The 24,983-nt window shown below is 42.0% G+C and overlaps 1 protein-coding gene across 2 annotated transcripts in view; it reads left to right on the top strand.

The window, feature by feature from the left end:
• SPTBN5 (spectrin beta, non-erythrocytic 5) overlaps positions 1-24,983 on the top strand; it is a 101,869-nt gene that overhangs the window by 6,984 nt on the left and 69,902 nt on the right. For both annotated transcript variants that reach the window (XM_053383396.1, XM_053383406.1), the window contains exons 6-20: positions 927-1,155; positions 4,600-5,234; positions 5,928-6,066; positions 7,423-7,655; positions 8,903-9,056; positions 11,528-11,728; positions 12,258-12,464; positions 13,794-14,006; positions 14,984-15,136; positions 16,702-16,832; positions 17,379-17,630; positions 18,460-18,747; positions 21,485-21,728; positions 23,483-23,622; positions 24,039-24,138. In XM_053383396.1, coding sequence (XP_053239371.1) covers positions 927-1,155; positions 4,600-5,234; positions 5,928-6,066; positions 7,423-7,655; positions 8,903-9,056; positions 11,528-11,728; positions 12,258-12,464; positions 13,794-14,006; positions 14,984-15,136; positions 16,702-16,832; positions 17,379-17,630; positions 18,460-18,747; positions 21,485-21,728; positions 23,483-23,622; positions 24,039-24,138 — 3,319 coding nt within the window. The remainder of the gene's footprint in view (positions 1-926; positions 1,156-4,599; positions 5,235-5,927; positions 6,067-7,422; positions 7,656-8,902; positions 9,057-11,527; positions 11,729-12,257; positions 12,465-13,793; positions 14,007-14,983; positions 15,137-16,701; positions 16,833-17,378; positions 17,631-18,459; positions 18,748-21,484; positions 21,729-23,482; positions 23,623-24,038; positions 24,139-24,983) is intronic.

Raw genomic sequence — 24,983 nt, 5'->3', positions numbered from 1 at the left:
TTCCTCTCTCTTGCCACCAGGGCAGCAAGAAGGGAACAGATGGAACCCTTCTGCTTTCTTTTTCCTCAAAACAAAAGAGAAAGAAAAGGTCCCATTTATTCCCTTGCTAATGCCTAATCAGATTTCCTGATCAGCCTCAGTTGTGCAGAGCAATGAAGGTGGTGAAGGAGATTGTCTGGAGCTCTGCTCCACAACAGCACCCCATGTTAAAGAATAAAGTCATTTTTTTTACAGGAAGGATGTTGCGATGACTGTCATTGAAATGGCGTCATTGTATGCTCACCTCCTCACCTACCCTGAGGAGCTGGTCCCTAGACCTGCTTGCCATAGTCTCACCCTAGCAGCACCCCCAACAATGTGGTCTGACCCAAGACACACCAGGAGCTTCCTAGCTAACTGGAGATTGAACTCAAGTCTTCTAAATCCGGTTCTGGCTGCTCTCAACCTCACTTGCCTCTTTTAACTATGCATACTAGAAATTCCATCAGCTGAACCAGAGGGAGAGATTGGAAATGGCCAACCAACACCATTCTTTGGGCTCTGCTGAGAGACCAGCTTCAATGGAGTCTTCCTCTTTCTGAACCGCTTCCATTTCAGATGGCCATCTGAGAACAGATGCCTGAATTGTTTTCCCTTTTCCACCCATTCCGTTTTCCTTATGGGTCATGTCTTTCAGATTGCAAACTCATGGATCAGGGCTGCCTTGTTTTCATTTGATCTGATGTAAGCCCTTTTGACTGGAAAGCGAAGCAAAAGAATTGCTTGAATAAATAAAGGGTAGTGAATGGAAGATTGAAATGCACTTTAGGTAGTATTTCTCAGGCAAGCTCGACTTTACATGCAAGTCTTGGTGTGCACCTCATTTCATTTTCGAAACATAACCTTCCTTGTATGTTTCCCCATCACCCCTTCTTTCATCTCCACAGGCCTGATCTCATCCAGTACAGCTCGCTGAGGCATGACCAGCCCATCAGTAACCTAAATAATGCCTTCACTGTGGCAGAGAAGCAGCTGGGAATCACAAAGCTGCTGGATGCTGAGGATGTGGCCGTGCCATTTCCAGATGAGAGATCCATCATGACTTACGTGTCATTCTACTACCATTACTTTTCCAGGCTGAAGCAGGACCAGACTGTCCAGAAAAGGCTCACCAAAGTCAGTGTACTGCGGTCACATAAATTAGCATACCCTGTCTCTCAAGTAAATTCTCTCCACAGGCTAAATCAGATGGTGGATCAGTTCTAATGTATGTAATCTGTGGATAATGCCAAGGGCTTTTCACAGGAAGAATAAAAGTCAATATACTCCTCTACATTCAGCTTAAGGAAAAGCCCTCCATGGTCAAAAGGCAGATGCTTATGCAGTAGGAAAACTCATTGCAGTTTGTTTCCTTTGCGTAGGGCAAATGTCAGCAGGTTTTTGCTATTTTTGGCTCATCTTCATATAAAAAACATTCAAGGGTACCACGGACAAGCAGGCAAGCCCAATGGGATACGTTCTGGCTGAAGAACTAGGTAGAGCTTTGCAAGTGCCAAAGGAGCCAGCCAGAAGCTTTATTAAAGAGGAACCCCAAAATCTGGGATCTCCTTCAAACTGATACCAAAGTTTTGTAATTGTTTTGTACCATTCTGTGGAGTCAAAGCTAGCTTGGGTATTGCACAGACCCCTCTTTGGAAGGCTTTCACAGATACAGTGACTATGTAAAGGGACAGAAACACACACACACACACACACACACACCTTAGTACACATGCTCTTCTACATATCCCCATATATTTCTACATTGCAGGTGGTTGGACCTTTGCGTCGCTTCCAATTCTACAATTCTATGCTTCCATGATATCCCCATTGCAAGTTTTAGAAGAACCTAAGACTAGCTGTGCTGGATTGGACCACATGCCCATGCAGTCTGGCCTCCTGTTCTCACAGTGGCCAACCAGGTGCCTATTGGAAGACTTCTAGCAATACCTGGGTGCAACTGCAATTCAGAAGCATACTGCCTCTGACAGTGGCCGTGTCCTTTGTGTGCTTCTCGCTTTAATGGTTTCCCATCCCACTCCAATTCTCTCTCGGGGTTCTTTCATGCAGAGCCCTTCTCCTTCTCCTCCCTCCCTTCCTAAATAAACACAGGGAGACATGATAATCTCTCACTGACCTCAGTCACCCTCAATAAGGCAGCTCTGAGTTCCCTAATAGGATTGTGGCAGGGAAGCCTCCCTTGTGTCAAAGCAGCTTCAGTATGCGCTAAGACTAGTGGGTGACCAGGGAGTGCAGAGGGAATCCATGCGGTGAGGTAAATCTCCCTTCCCCCACCCCTCTCCAGTGACCATGCATTTGTTAGGATCCTTCAGCGAGAACTGGGTGCGATGGCAGAACATACAGAATGGAGCCCTAATGCCCCAGGCAGCTTTTCCTGCACTCAAGGTTGGTGCTGCTGTTTTGCTCCTTCTCCTGTCCGTAGCTGGGCTTGCTTTGTTATTTGTGTGCTCTGAAATGGATGCAAGCAGATTAGCACTTCCAGCTCATCGGTTTTTTGTTCGGTTTCAACACCTTCCTCATTAACGCAAGGAAACAACTGGGGGTCGGCCGAGGCCTCCTCGAGAGTGACATGGAGCGTTGTCCTGCGTTGTCTGTTGTAGTTTGCTGTAGTTTGGGGCATTTCGCTTTGAGCTCTTTCGAAGCTAGGATTAAGAAGTGGAAACCAAAAATAGCAAATGAAAGGGGAGGGCAATGTGAGATAGACGGTTACTTTTTGCACTCTGGCGATGCTTCCATAGGGTTTGTTTCCGGTGCTGAATGAACATGACTGTCTATCAGTCCACACAGGGAAGGTGCAGGTATTTTGTGCTTAATGCTGATAGTTCAAATTGATTAACAGAATCAAGACTTTCTCTGGTAATGCCAAACCCTGTGCTGGATGGTACCATGTTACAGAGTCCCCTCTCATCATATTCTGATGGGTGCTTCTGATATTAGTTATGCGAAGCAACTACTTGCAGGCCACTATCAGAGAGTTTTGGCAACAAATGCTCTACTGTAAAACTGGATCCACTCACATCAAAGAAGTGCTGCAATTAAACGCGTTACAAACTTTGTATGAGAAATCAGGTTAGCAAAAATGGAACTCCATATCGCCATCTGGTGTCACAGTGTTAGAATGCACAAACAACGCATATAAAGCATTTTTTTTCTTTGCCAGTGTAGCTGGGTTCCATGTTTAAATTGAAATGAATGAATCCAAGAGTCTTCAGTAAGGTTGTGGATTCCTAACCTACAGTCAAAAACAGAAAATTGCAGACTGGTGGAGGGGATGTATTTCCAAATCTTTGTTTAAATAATAGCAGTAGTAGTAACAACAAGGTTCAGCAGCTGAATTGCAGAGGGTGGTTATCAGAGTTTGGTTATTTATGGTAAAACATGTGGTGATAACGTTGAACCGTGCACCTTAAAATACCAGCAGCACTATTTAGTGAAGTACTTGCCTCTTTCTCTGGTATTAAAATGTGTCGTGAGTCCCATGGAAGTGTTGTGGAGGGGCTGAGTGGATCCAGAAAAGACATGGAAGGTGCTTGGAGAGTGGGTGCTAGACGATCCTAAGTAGGGTTCCACTTGGCAGCAGGTCTTCAATTCTAGGCTTCAAGAGGGGCCTGATCCTAGCAGCAGTTTGGGGGAACAATCCCCCAGCAGTTTGAGGAAAGGAGATCTGGAGGGCTGTGGTAGTGATGAAAGAGTAGGCCAGTGTGGTGTAGTGGTTAAGAGCCGTAGACTCGTAATCTGGTGAACTGGGTTTGTGTCTCCGCTCCTCCACATGCAGCTGCTGGGTGACCTTGGGCTTGTCACACTTCTCTGAAGTCTCTCAGTCCCACTCACCTCACAGAGTGTTTGTTGTGGGGGAGGAAGGGAAAGGAGATTGTTAGCCACTTTGAGACTCCTTCGGGTAGTGATAAAGCGGGATATCAAATCCAAACTCTTCTTCTTCTAGGCCTCCCCTAGTTGTGCCATGGCCTTGAAACAAAGTAGGAGGCTTCTAGGACTGCTTTTGTTTTCCAGATGTATTTATTTCAAATATTTATATACTTCTATACTTCTGTTCTTTAGAAAATATTCTCAGGTTATTGAAAAGAATTAAATAACACAGTGTATAAAACAATAAAACAGACAAAACATTGAACTCCACAAAATAGGATTCTACCCACTCAACACCCACACAAATTCCACACCCACTAATGGCTGCTACCTCAGTCTGCATGACACCTACACTTGCACACAGACTTACAGGCAAACACACACACACACACACACACACACCCTCACTCTTAACAATTACTGGTCTCAATAACCTTCTGGGTATATACAGAAAAAGACTGCATAACTACACTTGGCACCCTTTAACACCAGATCTAACCTCTACCCACCCCCATAAACACATCATACCACCCACACAAACACAAATTCAGATTTAGATGTGGTTATTATCTGTGGCTAAGGAACAAATCTCTCATCCTAGTCTCACCCAAAGCCTGGATTGACTGAAGTCAGTCATAAAACTATGCTAGGTTATATGATTAAGTATTTTATTTTGTCCCCACCCCCCTGCAGATTGTGTTCTTCCTGAAGGAGACGGATGACTTGAAGTTCCAGTATGAGCAAATGGTCTCAGAGCTCTTGAAATGGATAAAGCTCAAAGTGGTGGAACTGGACGATCGCTTCTTTCCCAACTGCCTCAAGGAGATGCGTCTTCTCATGGGCAACTTTAAGACCTTCCGCGTTGTGGAGAAGCCTCCCAAGTACCGGGAGAAGGGAATCATTGAAGCCAATTTCTTCCACATCAGAACCAAACAGCGAGCCCACAACCAACGTGCCTACCTGCCTCCTGAAGGAAAGACACTGAGAGATTTGGAGAAGCAGTGGGTTGTTTTGGAGAAGGCAGAACACAACCGAGAAAAAGCAATCCAGGAGGAGCTCTTGAGGCTGGAGAGAGTTGAGCAACTGGTTCAGAGATTTCTGAAGAAAGCAGCTGTTCGTGAGGCCTACTTGGAGGACATGAGAGGGATAATAAAGAAGCAGAACGACTGGCAGCCCGAGAGTGTGGAGGAACATCAGGCAGCCACAAGGAAGCTTGAAGCCATTGAGGCGGATATGCTTTCCCGAGACATACGCTTCAAAGCACTGTCTAAGATGGCTTCAGAAATCAAGCAGGAGAACTACCATGGCAAGATCCAGATTGAAAAGAAGTGAGCTGAAAAGTGGCGGTGTGTGGTTTTGGGAGGTGGGAGAAGCAGGAATAGCTTTAAGGAGAATTAGAAGGACACATAGAAAATAGTTGTGCTGGTAGCATGAATAATGTAGCTCCCCTTTTCAGAAAGGCATCAATGATAGAGATAACAGTGGCAATGGATTTCACCATCATGCTTCACATTCGTGCTTTTGAATAGACAGTGGACTGATTTTTTTTTAAAAAAAGAGAAACATTCTGCTTTTTTTCAAATAAGAAGATTTTCCAGATAAAATCTTGGGAGAAAACCCTTCTCCATGTTTCAGCACTGGGTGAGGCATGTTATGGGTGACACAAGGGCCTTCTGTGCAGTGTCTTCCCATTGGCAGAATACAATCCTCTTAGAATTGTGGTTAAAGCCAGTGCTTTTTTCTGAGTTTAGTCAAGGGTACACAGCACCGGCTCCTTTTTTTCTAGAAGAAAAGCACCGGTTAGATCCAACACTTCTATAATTTCAGTGCCAAGCTAAGAAAGACCTTTCTGTTTCCCCAGACATTTTCAGTGGTTTAGTTAAATGAACTAGCCACATGGGAATCGTGAGGGAACTTGGCAAGGGCCTACATTTTCATTGTTTTCCCTGCGTTTCCTTGAAATACATAGTTCTGCTCAGAAACTTTTGATATACCATGTTGTTGTTTTCCCTCCCATCCAGGCAAAATGACATTGCGCATCAATGGCAAGACCTTGTGACCCAGCTCCAGAGACAAAAACACTCCTTGCAGGCGATGCAGGAAGGCCTGGTCCTTTTAAGGGACATTGATACCATTACAGAAGAACTAAAAGGGCTGAAGGTATCTCGTTATACATTTTACATGTTAACAAGCACATTGTTTTAGTGACAACTAAAGACTGCAATTGATGTCATGTTGTGAAAGAACATCGTGTCTTCAGATCTGAAAATAGGCACATAGTCATTGACATCCCAGGCTTCTTTGTTTATTCAATAAATAATAATAATACTGGAAATAAATAAATAAATAAGACGTAGGCATACGGTTGTCAATACAAACTTGATTTTCCAGGGACAACTAAATGAAAAATATTCCACCTGCCAGAATAATAGAATACGGACTTGAGGCTAAGAGCTATAGATTATCAGCATGCACAAAAATCTGTTCATTTTCCTTTACATTAGGTTAAAAGGCCTGTTTCTTGCAGTGAAAGCCAGTTACATATACAGTGGTGCCTCGCAAGACGAAAATAATCCGTTCCACGAGTCTCTTCGTCTAGCGGTTTTTTCGTCTTGCGAAGCAACCCTATTAGCGGCTTAGCGGCTTAGCGCTATTAGCGGTTTAGCGGCTATTAAAGGCTTAGCGGCTTAGCGGCTAAAAGGCTATTAGCGGCTTAGCGGTTTAGAAAAAGGGGGGGAGCGGAAAAAAATCGCAAGACTCGCAAGACATTTTCGTCTTGCGAAGCAAGCCCATAGGGAAATTCGTCTTGCGAAGCAACTCAAAAACGGAAAACCCTTTCGTCTAGCGGGTTTTTCGTCTTGCGAGGCATTCGTCTTGCGGGGCACCACTGTAGATTATAAAACTGAATCCGTACAGAGGCAGTGCATACAGGCTTAATTTGAGCTTAAATTTAGCATGGCTTCCAAAGCCAGGAGTACCTATGACCATATAACTGCCTTCCTTTATCATAACCTATTTGGTCCCACACTTCTGGGATTAGGAGAATTCAGGTCAAAGGGCATGACTTCTAGGCAGTCTAGCAACCAGGCACAATACATGTCGGAAACTAAGCACTGTGCTTATTATCGCTATACCCATTTGTAATATGTACTGTATGTGGATGAAATTTGCCTCTTTCCTTTGAGATTAGTGGGCCTTGGATACCATCTGATGATTCCTAGCTGACATTGGGTGATAATTTACCATTGCATGAATGTAACAACTTGATAAACTGGGCATCAGTAATATCCTGCCAATAGTGTAGACTCCTGCACTTTAGTGCAAGTCACCATTCCCTTATTCTTCTGATTGTAAAAACTCCTCCCAGAAGTTGAAAGGATTATTAGTTTTATAAGTGGCTACATGCACATTATGGTAAATTTACCATCTGGCAAATAGTCATCCGTAACTTAGCCATTTTCTTCGCGCAGGTTCTTGAGGACGATAAACACCATTTCTATTTCATTTAATTTCCAGAGTCTAGTGAGTTCCCAGTATTGTGGTAAACAGCTCCTGGAAGCCGTAGATTTACTGCAGAAGCATAAACTGGTTGCCTCTCAGATCTCTTCCCTTGGGGAAAGGGTCAGGCATATCACTGAAAGAACAGAAGTGATTGTCAAAGGTAAATCGTTCAAGCCAGATGTGCTTCGAGCTAAACATCAGATGCTCCAGCAGCTGCATCAAAACCTTGTGGATCTCTGCAAAACACGGTAAATTTCTTCTTTTTGTGACTCAGTTCTTCCTGAGGAGGCTGGCCAATTATTTTATTTAAGAAATTCATGAGTAGAATATCTTAATTGTGGGGTGTCAGGGGTGTTTGTATGAACCCCCACAATGAACATACAACAACAACAATTTATTTATACCCCACCCATCTGGCTGGGTTTCCCCAGTCACTCTGGGCGGCTTCCAACCGAATATTAAAAACAATACAGTGTCAGACATTAAAAACTTCCCTAAACAGGGCCGCCTTCAGTTGTCTTTTAAAAGTAAAATAGTTGTTTATTGCCTTGACATCTGCTGGGAGGACGTTCCACAGGGCAGGCGCCACTACCGAGAAGGCCATCTGCCTGGTTCCCTGTAACCTTACTTTTCGCAGCGAGGGAAGTGCCAGAAGGCCCTCAGAGCTGGACCTCAGTGTCACTCCTTCAGGTATACTGTGAAGTGGACAGCTGGTCATGCCCCTCTCGTGCCAGCATGGATACTGTCTCCATTCCCACAGCTGTAAACACTTGGTGTTAGTGAGAAGGAGGCCCTGCACACCCACTGACATTCAGCATTAGCAAGAAAAGTACCCCATGCATGTTCAGCAGTAAGTATATCAGACTCCCCAACTGAGAGCCCTGAGCTCACATACTGGGGTTTCTCTGCCTTCTGTTTGGATTGTATCTGGATTCTTATCTTAAAGTTACAAAGGAATTAATTCACTGCTTCCTTCGTGTTGTTCAAATTCATTAGGTAAAGATAGTTGCTCTGAAGCAGAATTGAAAGCTACTTCCTTAAAACCAAGTACAGTGGTACCTCGGGTTAAGTACTTAATTCGTTTCGGAGGTCCGTTCTTAACCTGAAACTGTTCTTAACCTGAAACACCACTTTAGCTAATGGGACCTCCTGCTGCCGCCGTGCCACTGAAGCACGATTTCTGTTCTCATCCTGAAGCAAAGTTCTTAACCTGAAGCACTATTTCTGGGTTAGCGGAGTCTGTAACCTGAAGCGTATGTAACCTGAGGTATCACTGTATGGATTTTACCTGAAACCAAGGTGAATGCAGAGAAGTGTCCAGGGCACAACTTAAGTATAAATAAATATTTCAATTGAGGCCTACATTGGTGGCTGGTCCAGCTTAGAGAAAGGAAGCCTGATTAATCCAGATTCCAGTATGCTGGAAGTACTAGAAAAAACATGATGTGGCTTTATAAACATTACCAAATGCATCTTTCCCCCCCTTTTGGAATAGACAATATCAGCTGGAAAATGCTTTAAAGCTTTTTGAGTTTTTCCATGAGTGCAAAGAAGAGGAGCTTTGGCTGTCTGACAAATTGAAGCTGGTGACGGCGGGACACGTAGGGCGTGATCTCAGTCACATTGCAGCCTCTCTTCAAAGTCATAAGGTTAGTGACGTGTAAATTATTGATCACTTGTGCAGGTTTTAGAGGGCTTTCAGAATTTTCTAGCTGAAATATACTCGGAGTCGCCCCCCCCCCGACCTCAGGCTTTATATACATTATCTACACAATGGGTTCCGTCTGATTGGCTGATTCTGCTTCCCTCCTGGAGCCTGGTTGGGCTGCTCCTGCAGGCCAATCAGTTGTTGCATTCTAGGATCCTACCTGCCTAATAGGCTGATTAACCAGCTCCTGGGGTCTGATTGGTTTGCTCCTGCAGGCCAATCAGGTTGTTGCATTCTAGGATCCTACCTGCCTATTGTTCTAGGATCCAAGCTCAGTACATAACACTGTTTCTAGTAGCATAGATACTAAAGTACACGTTCAAAAGATTTATAACAGTTCTAAAAAGGGGTGGGGTGGGAACTGGTGGTGAAGGAATACGTAAGATCTTAATATTATAAAACTCTTCGATGGAATGGAAAACTGTTAGAGATATGAGGTCAAAGTAACTTACAAATTTACCAATATTGCTTGAAATGTGCAGACATAATCAGCCCAGAGCCAGTGAAATTGACTGATTATATTGTGGTTTTTCAATAGGTCTAGGTAGACAATGGTATCACCCTATTTGCCTCTTGATTGGTTTAGCTAGTTTGATGTGACAAGCCTTGAGTTAAGCAATCAAATTCTAAAAGCGACTTGTTTATTTCTCTCTGGTTTTCTCTTTCTGAAATGTTATTTTATTTGTTTGCCTCCTTAAGGGTTGTGAGGGTTGGATTTGTTAGAAACACTGTTTAATTTGCTTATGTGGAACAGTATACCCCTGTTGTTGCATTTGTGATATGCAAATTGGTTTTAAAAAACCCCCAGACCATAGCCAATTTGCCTGATAGCCAAATTCCTACCCGGCCCCACTAATACGGCAACCACCGCAGCCATAGCAAGGTCAAATCAATAACTAAAATGCAAAATTAATGGCAGTGGCGTAGCGTGGGGGGTGCAGGGGGGGCCGGCCGCACCGGGCGCAACATCTGGGGGTTAGGGTTAGGGGGCACAAATCCACGGGTTAGGGGGCGCAAATTACTTGCCTTGCCCCGGGTGCTGACAACCCACGCTACGCCACTGATTAATGGAGTGGGTGGGTGGGTTGTGTTAGCAATTTCACGCCTCTGAGGCTGCATTTTGTGATTAGTGGAAATCACATGGTCTGTCTGAGAGGAAGCATGAGAACCGGATATAGTCCTATCTGTATGTATTATATGATGTACTTTCACTTTTGCCTGTTCTCTCTCAGAGCTAGATCAGAGAGAGCACCATGATTCCTTGTCTGTGTAATATAGTGTCAATAAATACAGTGGTACCTTGGGTTAAGTACTTAATTTGTTCCGGAGGTCCGTACTTGACCTGAAACTGTTCTTAACCTGAAGCACCACTTTAGCTAATGGGGCCTCCTGCTGCCACCGTGCCGTTGGATCACGATTTCTGTTCTCATGCTGAAGCAAAATTCTTAACCCGAGGTACTATTTCTGGGTTAGCGGAGTCTGTAACCTGAAGCGTATGTAACCTGAAGTGTATGTAACCTGAGGTACCACTGTAGTAGTTTAGAACTACGATGCCTCTTTCTTTTACTGCTAGTGTGCAGAAATCAAGTTGGTTTATGTCACTAGAGCACCCTGGAGAAGAACGGGGTGCCTTTTTCCAGAGCTGTGCTCACCGGAGGACACTCAGAGATTGGGGAGGGAGGCTGCTGATATCCCGGAGCGTTTTCCCAATATGGTAGCAGAACTGATGAAAAAGAGTGGGAGTCAGGGGCCGGCACAAACTGTTTAAATCCCCCCTGGAAGTTGACCTGAAGGAAGCCTGATTTTTCCCTCAGGCCTGCCTCCGAAGAGCCCTGCCCTCCACACCAGCCGGCCATTGGCCAATTTGGCAGACTGGCATGGAGCCAGATTTCAAGCTGGGAGAGTGTGCATTCCCAGCATCCTTGCTCTGCATTGGGGGGGGGGCAGGTACTGGCTGCCCTGCAAGGCAGCCGCACCCTAAAAGTGGTTAAGCGGACTTGCTGATGTTACATTAGGGATTAGTGTCATAGCTCCATCGTTTATCTTATTTTCTGCGACAGTTGCTTTGCCATTTATGACGACCCAGTCATAAGCCAGATATTGCGACATAGTTAATTCCTCCTGCTTCCTCCAATCAAAGTATTGTATGGCTGGAAACAATGATGCTCAGCTATATTTGATTGCTCAGTAAATGTTGGTGGTAGGTATAATACAATTTGCATAAATGATTTCACCAGAGAAGATCACTTGACTCATGCGAGTGGAATGGTGAGAGATGTTATTCCTCATAGTTATCACTCCTGAAATAGTAAAGTGGATAAAAGAAGTGAAAACAGCATTCAAACTAGCATGACTGGATTTGGCTTCATGATGACATCCAGTAATTATGATCCTCCGACTTCCACCTGGCAGGCTTTGCAAGTTGAGTGTGACTCCCACCAACTGATTTGTTCTAAGATCATATGCAAGGGCCGGGAACTGGGTCAGAAAAACCCTTCAAATCAGAGGAACATCCAGAAGGAGACTGACAATATCCTGAAATTGTGGCAGCAACTCCAAGATGAGGTCGCCAGACGTAAAATCAGTTTGGAGGCAGCTTCTCTCGTCAAACAGGTACATTGGTCTGCAGCTCTGTTCAGATTGAACTGAATTGATTATTATTAAGAAGTCTAAACAAGATCTTAGCCTGTCCATTAAGTTTGGAAGGTCTGGTTATGTTAAAACAGCAACAACAATAGCACAACCTTGCATTTAAGCACTTGTCTAATTGCCACTGGAGACAAGGAATTGCACACAGGTGAGTGAGCAGGCTAAGAAAAGAGAGGTGGAATTCTTGGTCTCTCATTTGCACCTGGCATAAAAACCAGGAAGGCCACCACCAGTAAGTCATCGATGGAGGGAGGGTTCTCTCTGCCCCTCTTCTTTCATCTCCCAGAAGCCTAGCTAAATTTTTCTCAGGCAAGTCACTTATTTACAAGGTTGCAATAACAGTAATGCTCAAGAAGAATCAGTCTTTCTTCTCTTTGAGTCTTGAAGAAATTGTTGCTTTCGTTCAGATTTGTTACTCTCCTAATGTGATATTGCTAGTATGTCACAAGCAGGCAAGATATAACAACACAATTGTCCTATTTCCACCCCTCAGTACTTTGCTGATATTGATGAGGTGGAGTCTTGGATGCAGGAGCAACAAACCCTGCTAGCTAGCAAGGATTACGGGAAGGATGAATCCAGTGCAGAAGCTTTGTTGCATCGCCACTTCCGTTTGGAGAAAGAGATAGCTGCGTATTCTTCCGAAATAAGCCACTTGGATGAGCAGGCTCATTCTGTAGCAAAGCAGGCTGCATCAGTGGTAGGTAGCACTCATCCTATCTTTTTATCTCATTTCTATTAAGTTACAGATCAGTTTGGCCCAATATGGTTGCTATTGCTGATGAACCCAAATAAAACCAGAGCAGAGGCAGACACAATTTGGTCTGTTAGACTGAATTAAAAAATTTTCTCCGCTTCATCTTCAGTTTCTGTGTTGTGATATTTCCCTCAAAACACCATTTTTTTCTTTCTGTAGAATTGTGCCTTCAAGCTTCTTATTTTTATGTTTACTCAATGTCCTAGAATTGTATGCGAATCAGCCTACTGTTGTCCCATAATATCTCATACTGACTTTCTAGAACGTGAAGTATTTGTATTTTAAACCACCTGAAAGCCCTGTCCTCATACTAGTAACTCAGCTGAGGTAAAGTCATCTTGAATATTTTGTGATAACTGTCCTCACCAGCCAGCCTGGAAGTGCTGGAAAATGTCTTTGGGTGAAAATGATAGGAGCCATGGCCCAGTTTGGGGAGCTAATTGGAAGATGTAAAGTTCAGATTTAAATTTTTAACTCTGATAACGCAACTATTTGCTCTAAAACTGTGAGAGCAATTTTGTAACATTCTCAGCTATTGTTCTCACATCTATTGCTGTTTGAAAAATATTCTTTCAAATGCACGCACAAAAGTGGCCTTGTCACATCTTAACTGCAGCCATTTGAGAGAATAGCCATTGTGTTTCTACTGCAACATCCGGTGGCGAATTCATTTTTAAAACTCAGAAGCACTTTTGATTTGTTTGTTCACAGGCTATTTAGAGATTCTGGGAATAGCAAAGTAAGATACGTCATTCCTATAGTTGTAAAAGGTCTTTGCTATCTTCAGACCTTGCTATCCTAGATGCAATTTAGGCTATTTTTACATTACCATTTACTGTGGCTCCACTGCACTCCTACTGTTGATGCTTGAAGCCAAGAACACATGACATTGGCCACAATCCATATGTTAACCTGTAGTTTGATGTGTTTCCCTTCAAACCAGCTTCCATCTGATTTGAAAACATGAGCTGAGGTATGTACATTTGAGACAGCCATCATGTATACACAGACGAGAACTTCATGAAAAGGAGTTCAGGGGTGGTGGTGGTGCAAGCAGGTCATGCACACTAGGTGGCGAAATCCCCGCCCCCTCTCTGGTGCACACAGCAGTGTGCAAATGTCTAATGTGTACCTGGACAGAATTTGGCATCTTAAGCTAAGGCTATGTATTGAAATAAAACTGAAAGTAAATTTAATTTGAACTTGTGAGCAATGCCAGTCTCAAAAACACAGAATTCAGTTGTTGTTGTTTTTGTATATTTCTTTTGACAGATGGTATCGGTGCCAACAGCAAACACAAAGATCCATGGCAGCGCAGTTCAGAGGGTAACGAAAGCGCCAGCAAGTCTTTCAGTGTCGTGCATGTCTGCCCAAACTACGCCAACAAGTCCATTTGGCTCTGATCCTCATTTTGTTACAGAAAACATCTGGAAAGCCCAGAATAAGATTAATTTATTATATGAAAAACTGCAGACCATGGCTGAGGTATCAGGTTTTTCTCATAATATTTTGAGTTCTCCCTCTTTTTTAAAGACATAGAGTAATTGTTTATAGAGTTGCATTGCAGCCTTTGTTTTTTTTGTTTTGTTTTTTGCTATCCTGGCTCCAGATATGAAAACTTAATGTAACTTTTAGAGTTTACTCTGCAGAGAAGATACCAAGAATCCTGAAATGTGTTGCTGAAGACCGGTTTTTATATAGCTGAATGTGCTAATTGCCCTATTGCAAAACCTCCAGGTGGGCAATATGTGAGAAACCTGACAAATTCTAAGAAACACCATCCCTGCCAGTTTCCTCCAGTCATGAAGAAAACCAGCTCAAATGGAAAAGGCTGACTTTTTAAAAAAATGCTCAGACTTATAGCAGGGAAATGTTTTAGGGCAACCACCAAGAATAGCTCTCTACAACAAATGGTGCTATTAACAAAACATTTCATGTCATTCTTAAATTCATCCATGAGTGAAGACAAATGTTTGGGTATGCTGGCCCAAGCCATTATATCCTGAGACTCTCTTCTCAGTTTCTCCTGAGAGAAGAATTTAATCTGAAATCTATGGACAGTAGCAGAATTTCATATATATCATGACTCCTTGGGCTAGTCACACTTCTCTGAAGTCTCTCAGCCCCACTCACCTCACAGAGTGTTTGTTGTGGGGGAGGAAGGGAAAGGAGATTGTTAGCCGCTTTGAGACTCCTTCGGGTAGTGATAAAGTGGGATATCAAATCCAAACTCTTCTTCTTCTTCTTCCCATCTTTCACATGTTTCACATTTGACAGTACTAATGCACAAATCATGGCATAGGATTACACAAATAGCTAACTCTTGGTGATTTGTTGGTGCCTCAGCTCTGAATTTGTTTTTAATCTGTTACCCTCATATACTGCCTTTGTGCTGATATGTTTGTATATTTGTATCATAGCATATTTATTCTCATACAGTGTTTGGATACTTATTCCTACAGCACAGGAGAAAAGAGTTAGAAGAAAGGATCCGACTCTACCAGTTCTACAGTTCCTGTGAAGAATTTCGGTCTTGGATGGATGACAAAGAGAAAATTGTTCAGACTATTCAGCCAAAAGCAGATAATGTGGAGACTATGCAGCATAAATACCAGGTGCTGTTTCCACCTACATTTTCCCTGGCATTCTTACTCAGAGTCATAATTTACTTCAGTCTGTCAGCCAGGGTTGAATTTAGAGGAACCATTTCTGATTTTAGTAATAAGCGACAGAGATATGTTATGGGGGGGGGCTGACTCCCAGCAACTGTCAAAAGCCTACAAGGTTAAATTGGGGGAGGGGACCAACCCTAGTTATTTCAAATTCATTTTGTTGCAGTTCTAATACCTCATAAACAAGGCAGTGTTAGAAGCACAGGCTAAACAATTAGCCCTAGAAATGGAGTTGTGCCTTTGACTTGCAAACCTACATAGTACATAGGTCCGTTTTATTGTTGATAACAATAGTTGCTCAGTAGTCAATTGCTATAAATATAGGCACTTTTGAAAATCACATGCGGGCCAAACTCCAAGGAGGGTGGTATTATGCTGCTACCCCTGACCCATGCTGAAGACACTGGGATGGAGCAGAAGTTGAAGTGCATTAAAACAGTATCAATAAACTATGAGAAGATCAAGAGGTCTTGAATTGTTTTCAAACCAGGCTGAACTTCTCATTTTTCCAATCTTAAATCCAGTTCTCCACATTTCTGCATAAATGAATTTTTTTCAGTGTTTTAGTGTGGATTTCTCTTAACAATTTTGAATCACTCTGAAATTTCCTGTTGGTATAAAAATGTTGTTTGTCAAAGTGTGGATTTTCAAAGGAAACATTATTTCACATCTCTTGCTCACTAAAAAAAGAATGTGGACTATCCACTTGTTTGCTTCTCAGAGTGTTAACAGGAACAACTAGGTAAAAGTGAAGCATCATACCACTGAAGTTAATGTGGGAAGTAAATTAAATCTGTTTGGGAAAGTAACCTGAAGATAATAACCTTGAGAGAACTTCCAGAGATGTCTCAGTCTGTAGCAGCAAAAACAAGAGTTGTGGCTTCTGAAAGACAAGGAAATTTATTATAGCATGGGCTTCAATTCACTTCATCATACGCTCAGCTGGCAGGGATGTGGGGGTGGCAGGTATAGGGGCACAGGGGCTTCCCCAATATTTTTGGGCAAGGGGCATTCTCTCCCCCCCCCGAATATTGAGGGGGCTGCCAGGAGCCAGGCGGCAGCTGGGACAATAAAGGTATTTGCTTTTGTCCTCTGCGCATCCTGCCCCCACCCCCACCCAGCACATGTGACACATCATGTGACTATGCCCCCTCAAAGTGGTTGGGGCAAGTCAGTGCCCCTGGTGGGTGCTTACACACACATGTTGTAATCAGTGAAATATTTAAAATATTTAAAAAGTCTGTGACCATTCTTTGTAAACCATTACATAAGCAAAGTTACCATTCACAAAAGCAGCAGTTGGTGATCTCAGTTCACGCCTGATTCCTGAGAAGTAAACACCCTGATTAGTTCTAATTCAGCAGTTTCATGCTATAATTTCAGGGGGGAAACCTCTAGATACTGATGTGTAAAGCAGCTTGCCAAAAATTCTTTTTGTTAAATTCTATAACCTCAAAGAGCCAAACGATAAATTATTACTGCTGTCTTTGTTGGTTTCTGTTATTCAGAGTTTTCTAACGGAATTGGCTACTGGGAAGAGGCAACTGGATGAGATCAGTTGCTTAGCAGATATGTTTTCAAAGAGCAGTCCTGGAAAACAGAATGAGATTCATGTCCATCAGAAAGAGATAAATGCAAGGTAAATGGTGGTTCATATATAGAGTTAGCCCCATGATGTCTGAGGGATGATCTTTACTTTAAATGTAACTTCTGGTTTAGACATAGTGTTTTCTAGAAGGTGGTCATTTTATTGATGATTTCTTAATTATTTTATATAATTTAAGTTCCAATTGTAATGTTCTACTGTTGTTCTTTTTGTATGCATGCCGCTTTGTGACTCGTGTGAGTGAAAAGCAGCACAAAAATACAATAAAAGAAATCAATTGAAATATACAAGCATAAATTACTATCCGGGGCTTACGAAGGTTTGTGTCTAGCAGCTTCTGAATGGCCACACATTCCCTATCCCTGCTTTAGACACTGAGGTGCCTCTTTGCTCACGCAAATGATAGCAGGCTACAAACTGAAACCACCATCGTATTCTTCATAAGAATGTGATCCACATGTTGAGACGCATTAACTTTAGAGTAAAATATCCCTGAGCATGTGCAGAGTTCCTTTCTCTCATCATAGTCCAACAGCATAGTCACCACTGCAGCAGCCTTCTTTACTTCTCTGCTCTTAGGTGGGAGCGCTTGGAAGCACTGAAAGACGAGAAGGGCTCAATGCTGATTGGCGTGGCTGACGTGAAGACGTTCCTTCAGGATTGCCAGGACACTCAAGGGCTGCTACAAGACAAGATGACCCGCCTTGAGGACTTAGGACATGGGAACATGCCTACTGTTCTGTCGGCTGAGGCACGCAAGCTGACGAACCTTGAGCGAGACGTCTCAGTGCTGGAGAGAAAAATTGAATACCTGAAGAGTGTCGCCAAATCGTAAGAAACCAGCCCTTTGGTGCATTGTAGTCAGTCCTGGGGGCCCTGATTTCAGGGGGATTCTTATAGGGAGATCTGCTGACTACTTTGGTAGGCATGTATTCTGTTCTTGCTGGGTAGCAGCAAGAATTGCTGTCTCTGGGTGCAGAAATGGCTTCCTTCCCTTTTTCAAACTGGTCTTCTATCTTATTGAATTATTAGGAACTTGGATCTAGTTTAGTTGTGGAGAATGGATAATCCACAGCACTTGCGGTCATTGATAAGATTTAGGATGTATCATACAATTCAACAACCCATAGGCATCCCCCAAAACACACACACATTAACTGTGTGCATGGGAATTTGTAGAGAATCATGGTACATTTTAGGGAAGTTTTTAATGTCTGATGTTTTATTGTATTTTTAATATTTTGTTGGAAGCCACCCAAAGTGTGGCTGGGGAAACCCAGCCAGATGGGCAGAGTATAAATTATATATATATATATATATATATATATATATATATATATATATAATTATTATTATTATTATTATTATTATTAATTTTATTAATTTTATTGCTGCCCACGTTCAAAGCCCCATAGCATGCAGAATAGGGTTCCCTCCTTTTCCTCTTGATGATGATAAGCATTATTCTGTCCCACCTTTCATCCAAGGAGCTGAGGTTGGCACTCGAGAAGGAAATGTTTTTGCTTTTCTCCAACACATCCAACGAAATCTCCCAGCTGACATTCCCTGATGAATACCGGTAGAATACAGTTCAGGTCATAATGAACTTGATCCGAGCCCTAGCCCTAATTCAAAAACGTGTCTTGGCTTCATTATGCAGGATCAAGGATACCAATCCCACAGAGAGCAGGGCCATAACAGAACAGGTTGAAGATATGGAGGAGCTGCTGTTATTGCTAAAGTCAAAGGCAGATGAGAAGGGGAAGGCTTTGCAAGTAGCACAGGACCAACAGGCCTTCCTGCAAGACAGCCGTCGACTTCTGTGGTGGGCAGATGCCATGAGAGAGAAAATGGCCAGCGAGGAAATGGGGGTAGATGTGGCCTCTGCAGAGTTGCTGCTAAAGGAACACCAGGATTTGCTGAAAGAGATACACAGTCAAAACCACAGGTAAAGATCTTCTTCAAAGGTGTATGAGTGTGTACCAATGCCATATTTTGCAAGCGATAAAAGCACACCAAGAACTCTGGCCAATATAAGTTTCAATAGTGGGAGTGGTCCCTACTCGCAAATCAATATTCAATTGTAAAAAAAAACTAATCCATTCGAAAGTATGTATTCTGACAAGGATTACAAACTTAAATAGAGATTTCAAACTCAGAGATTACAAACTCAAACTCATAAGGATATATATAACACAATAATTTGTTACAGTATTCAAGATAAGAGTTTATGAGTAGAGATAAATTCATGTTAGTCCATAGTAAGATTTGACGTGAAGAGCTTAGTGTCAATCATTGAGCAGAAGTCAGAAGTCAATTATGGATCAGAAACCAGGACAGGGCCCTGTTTTGATGTATTCACCTTCATCAGCTGGAAGTATCAAACTGAAAATACATTTAAATTCTAAATTATCATAAATTATAAAACAGTATTATACAACATTTGGTTCCTTACCTTTTAAAGGGTCGTGTAAGTTTGAAGAATTCGTGTAAATATATCCTGTTGTTTTCTACGTTTCTCAGAGATAACAACTGAAAATAATGAATATTAATAATAATTACATGTGTTGAATATTTTGCAAGAGAGGCATAAAAGAAGTCTGCAAAGGAGAAGACCCTGAACTAGGGTAGCCTATATGGTGTCCTTCATACATTGTTGACTACAATTCCCATCATGTCTGTATTGGTTTGGTAAAAGGGAAAAATACTAGATATGGGTATAGTGAAAAAGGGGAATTCCCTGGATGCCTCGATCCAGGTTTAGGGCAAGTACTCTTTGGTGAAAGAGCCCAGGAGAGATTTAAAATCACAGAACGTGCAGCAAAGTAAAGTGTGGAAATATAGTCTGTTAAACCTTTAAAAAAAACCTTTAAAGTTGCTTTCAAATTCCCCCCACTTCCCTTAGAATAGAAAGAGACCACACACTGCATAAGTTAAAAATGGTTTACTTCAAAGGTTTGCTTCAAAGTCTTCAAAGGTCAGATTTGTGTGCTTTTCCATACAGCAGCAAGAAAAGATAGGCAGAATAACTTAGGTTCCAATAAGTGGTAAATGTTTCTGCATCTGCTCTGTATCAGGAAGTTTTTAATGTTTGATGTTTTAGTATGTTCTGATATGTGCTGTGAGCTACCCAGAGTGGCTGAGGAAACCCAACCAGATGGGTGGGGTATAAATATTAATATTATTATTATTATTATTATTATTATTATTATTATCATTATCATTATTATTATCATTATTATTAAAATTATTTGGCTGACGAATGAGTAGTGATTTTAATCTCTGGAATACAGATGTTAGCAGAAGGAGTGTTATTTTTAATGTAAATAAGTTTATAGAGTTTTTAATTACATCCGCTTCTTGATGCAGATGTGGCATATGCTGCTATTGTTAACTTTGCTGTCTGGTCTTTGACCACAATAAGGATTGATTGATTTGCATCAGTGTTCAAAACTCCCATTGTTCTAGGTTCCCATTGTTTCAACAGGGAATTTCATTAGTGCAAGCAGTTTCTGAGCTCTAGGCTCAGTAGCGTGTCTAAGATTTCAGATTAAAACTGCAGAATGGAAGGAAAGGAGGACCTTTTTCTGCCTCCCCACTTCCAGCTACCCCCTTAAGAATATTAGGGGGTGGGCAGGGTAAGGACTAGACCATGTGAAAAAAGAACATATTATTTTAGCTGCAGTTCATTCATTTTCAGCTTTGTATCCTTGTTATTAAAAATGCACGCCTAGATGTTCTATTGTTGCACCCATAACCTAGGTTTAAGGTGCCATTTACCTCCTAGCTTTTATATCTCAGTTTCTATCACTGATTTGCATAGAAACACAAAGATGGCTTGCTTAAGGCATGGGGTCTAAACCTGGAACAGCCAGCTTAGACCTCATTAGTGGTAGGGTGGAAATCAGAGAACAAAGAGTTTTGTAACCCTTCCTCCCAAGGTGATATGGTGTGACCTAGCTAAACCTGGCAGGACAGCTTACTCTATGGTCTTAACCCCCTCAGTGTTAACCATGTTGGTTATATGAGGCTGATTTATCCCACAGCCTCACCAATTGTTCACCATGCTGGCTGCAACAGATGGAAGTTTTAGTCCAACGATATATGCAGGGCACCATGTTAATTAACCTTTGTCCCATAACATGTTTAGCACTCTTACATGGTACCAAATACTGTTCTACTTGGGAGGGAAGATCATGAGATACCTATGATGGGTGTCCTTACAAAATTTCTGGTACTGTATGTGTATGTTGCTATGTGCATGTTTGAATTGAATGATATTTCAAGAGTTCATTGTATGAAAAGAAGTTAGACTCATCAGCAAAATGACACTGAATATCATAACCAAATGCATACTTTATTTACATCATCAGTGCAAGCATTGTATTTAATTCAAATTTCAGGAACTTTAAAAACAGAGTTGTTTCCAACTAAGCTAAACTCAGATTGGATACCACCCATGGTCTTTCCTCAGAAAACATCTTTTTATTGCTTTGTCCTTAATATAGCTATTTATTGATCACATTTCTGCAAGTTTCCAAAAAAGAAAATTGAAGACTGAAAAAGTGACAGGTTTCCATTAATAAAGTACTGGTCATTAAAATAATTTATTCTTAAGGAAATATGCATTTTCTTGATAAAGATGTGGTTTTCACTTATGACAATAATACATGGAACTTTCACAGGTTTAAGCAGCTGCAAGAGTTGGGTGAGAAGATAATGGATGGCCCATTCAACACCAAGGCTTTGGAAATCTGTGAGTCTGTGCAAAAGCTTGCTCAGCAAAAGAATGAGCTAGATGAATTGTGGGTAAAGCGGCGGAAGAAGCTCCAGGAAGATGTTGAACTTCAGAAATTCAACAGAGAAATCAATGGCATCCATGCTGCTCTCTCGAGCCATGAGGCCTTTCTGCGAACTGATAATCTTGAGGTAAATACTTATGGCTACAAAACTGGTCATATTCAAATTCAGAGTAGAAGTTAGTAATTTGTATCTGAGGTAATAAATTATTGGTATAAAAATATTTTTTAAAACCTTTCATGCTACGTTGGATCTCATCCAATATTTAGAGTTAGGATGAGATATAAAAATACCACAACAAATACAAAACACGCTTGGTTTAATCTTGCATATATCTGAGAATGGAGTCTTTAAGCCATGCTATTAATCCCCCCCCACTAAAAAAAATCTCAATGTTCTCCTCTGCAGAAAACTGAGACAGCATTTATATATGTATTTTTATATACGTCTTTTATACACGTATGAGTTGTATGAGTCGAGAAAATTCATTGGTTTCAAGGATGACGTGTTCTGATATCATGGAAAACCTTGTAGTGAGACATTAGCAAAGCCTAGGTTATTCTAACTGGAAAAACCTAGGCATGTTCACTGACAAGTTTATTGTGAAGGCTGCTTGCTTGCACAATGAAGAAGGCAGAGATAGAAGATATGCCAGAGATAGTGGCTGTGTTTGAACATCATGTAAGCAATGGTTTATTGTGGTGAGAATGAACTTAGGTCAGCACTGGGCCTGTATACCCCTCTTCCCCTTCCCCTTCCTGACACAACTGAAAGTAGGAGATCAGAAACTTTTTCTTCTGTTTTTGATTCACCACAGTTTGTCATGTGCTCTGAACCCAACAAAATGTGGTTAACCTTAATTATGGTTTATTTGAAACTTTAAACCATGGTTTATGATGTTACCTTGTTTCAATTAACTAAGGTTTACATTAACCACAGTTTAGGCTTTTAATATAATGCTGAACTTAGGTTAATCAGAAAGAAAATGAAATCTTCTAGTCTCCTGCTTACGGCTGCCCCAGAGGAAGAGAGGGGTCTATGGAGTGCCTCAGTCATAGACTTGCCTTGGTTTGTTGCCATCAAAATAAGCTGTAGTTTATTATGACTTAAAACATAGCTGATGCCATCTCCAAAACTGCTGTAAGAATAATGAAGTTGTGAATTTTAATCTGTTTTAGTAATTTAACTTAAGATAAACTGTTCTGAGGTTTTTTCCATGATCAAACAGTGTATAAATATTATGAAATAGATAAAAATGATAAATAAAGGAATAAATATGCTTGCACCATGATGTGGGATTAGGGCTAATCTGAACATCCATACCCCACCTCCTGGACTTTGGATGGATTCTAGGGAGGTTGGAAATCTACCCAAAGATCAGGAGAATTCAATGGACATGCAGTGCAGGGGAAGGAGAAAGTGAAAATTCAGAATGAGAGGATGTTTACTATTTGAAGAGAAGGCTGAGGACAATCTTTCAATTCCCCCTGCCTCCTTAACATTAAGGAAAGGCAAACGGCTACATTCAACAACCTGCTGCCTACCGAACGGTGCTGGGAATGTTGTGATGCTGGAGCATAGTTCCTGGGAACATCTTACATGGGACAAGATGACCATCTCCATTGACAGTCTTGCATCCTCACATATCAACATTCTCAGCACCATTTGCAAACTTACTGCTGAATGCTAAATCACCTGACCACCTCATCCATCTGTAAATACTCCACCCACTCAAAAGTGCTTTGATTTTTGTGGGAATCTGCCAAGTTCACAGAAGTTCTCATCACACCTTCATTTGAAGGTTGAAGGTCCAGTGAATGTGGGAGGTGGGGTCGTGCTCAGCCAACGTGGGGTGTGGTCATGCTTGTTTTCCATATCTTCAGGACCATGTTGGTTCTATTCAGAGCCTCTTGAAGCGGCATGAGGATTTTGAACGAGTGCTACTGGTGCTGAAAAAGCGAGTAAATGCAGTCAATGAGCATGGATATCAGCTGGTGGAAAGGGGCCATTTTGCTTCTGACACGTACGTGTTTGATTTTCATTTTTCATTTATTTAGATCTGGAACACAGGAAAGACCAAGGCCTATTCATGCATGATATTAAGAAACACATTAGAGTGCCCTTTACATTTTTTGTGTCATGTTTTAATGCTGTTAGCTTTTATTCCTTTATAAAAGGAATTTATACAGCATTAGCCTGCCTTCCTTTAGCCAGAAAAATCCAAATGTCTTATACTGAATAGCAGAGTAAACTGTGGATTAATTTGAGTTAGATATTCAGCTATCCTAAACTGCCACAACACCCTGTAGATCAGTCTACTAAGGTTCAAACAAATGAAATGTTTTACCAACTTTGTAAATTATTTCTGATAGAGCTCCTCACCTACAACCCATGTAATACCTTTTGGAGAAATTGAATCTCCTTTTATTTCACTTACAGGATTGAGGAGAGAATGGCTGCCATACGAGAGAGATGGAAATTGCTAATTAATAGTAATGAACAGAGGAAGAAAAGGCTACTAGCTGCTCTTCTATTACAGGTTAGAGGGCAGTGTATCACAAACCATATGTAGAGAGTTTGGAAGGGGTTTGTTTGTTCGTTTGTTTATTTGCTTGCTTGCTTGCTTGCTTGCTTGCTTGCTTGCTTGCTTGCTTGCTTGCTTACTTGCTTACCTAGGTTGAGTATTCTCCAGTTCAGGCGTACCTAACATAGTGGCTTCCTTTTGTTTTGGACTACAACTCCCATAATCTCCAGCTGTCATGGCCAAGGTCAGGGGTAATGACAGCTGTAGTTCATAACCTCAGATTATATAGTGGTTTTCAACCAGTGTGTTGTGGCACCCTGGGGTGCCTTGAATGATGGTCAGTTGGTGCTGCGGGCAACACTGGCCTCTGTCCCTTTTTTCTTCCTTCCCTCCTCTGATGCCCTCTCACATCTCTGCCTCCCCAAGGCTTGCACAGCTGTTTGTTGCAGCAGCCCTGGCTACAAGCTCCCCAGGTGAATGGTGCTTCTGGGCCTGGCCCTGTGGGGCAGGGTGAGGAGGCACCTCTCTTTGGGGCAAGGGGAGCAGTTCAAAGACCAGGGCTCCCAACGAGAGAGGAGATGCAAGGAGGCTGAGGGAACACTCCACAAGGGAGGGTGTTCAAAAAGCTCTGCAGGCAAGGGGTGACATAACTGGGCTCCCGAGCCCCACATGGGTGCCACAGAAAGAATGTAGCTGGTCAAGGGAGCCATGGACTCAAAAAGGTTGAAAAACCTCTGGATTATAATATTCAGAAAGAGCATATAGTTTATCCTAGAATGTGGATGGAATAACACATGTTTAAAAGCTTCCCCACACAAAAAATGACCTGCATGTAGACACTAGCATATCAGGGAGAAGGT

This window comes from Podarcis raffonei, chromosome 1, assembly GCF_027172205.1.
Source record: "Podarcis raffonei isolate rPodRaf1 chromosome 1, rPodRaf1.pri, whole genome shotgun sequence".
NCBI classification, from domain to species: Eukaryota; Metazoa; Chordata; class Lepidosauria; order Squamata; family Lacertidae; genus Podarcis; species Podarcis raffonei.
This window is presented reverse-complemented; position numbering and strand designations above follow the sequence as displayed.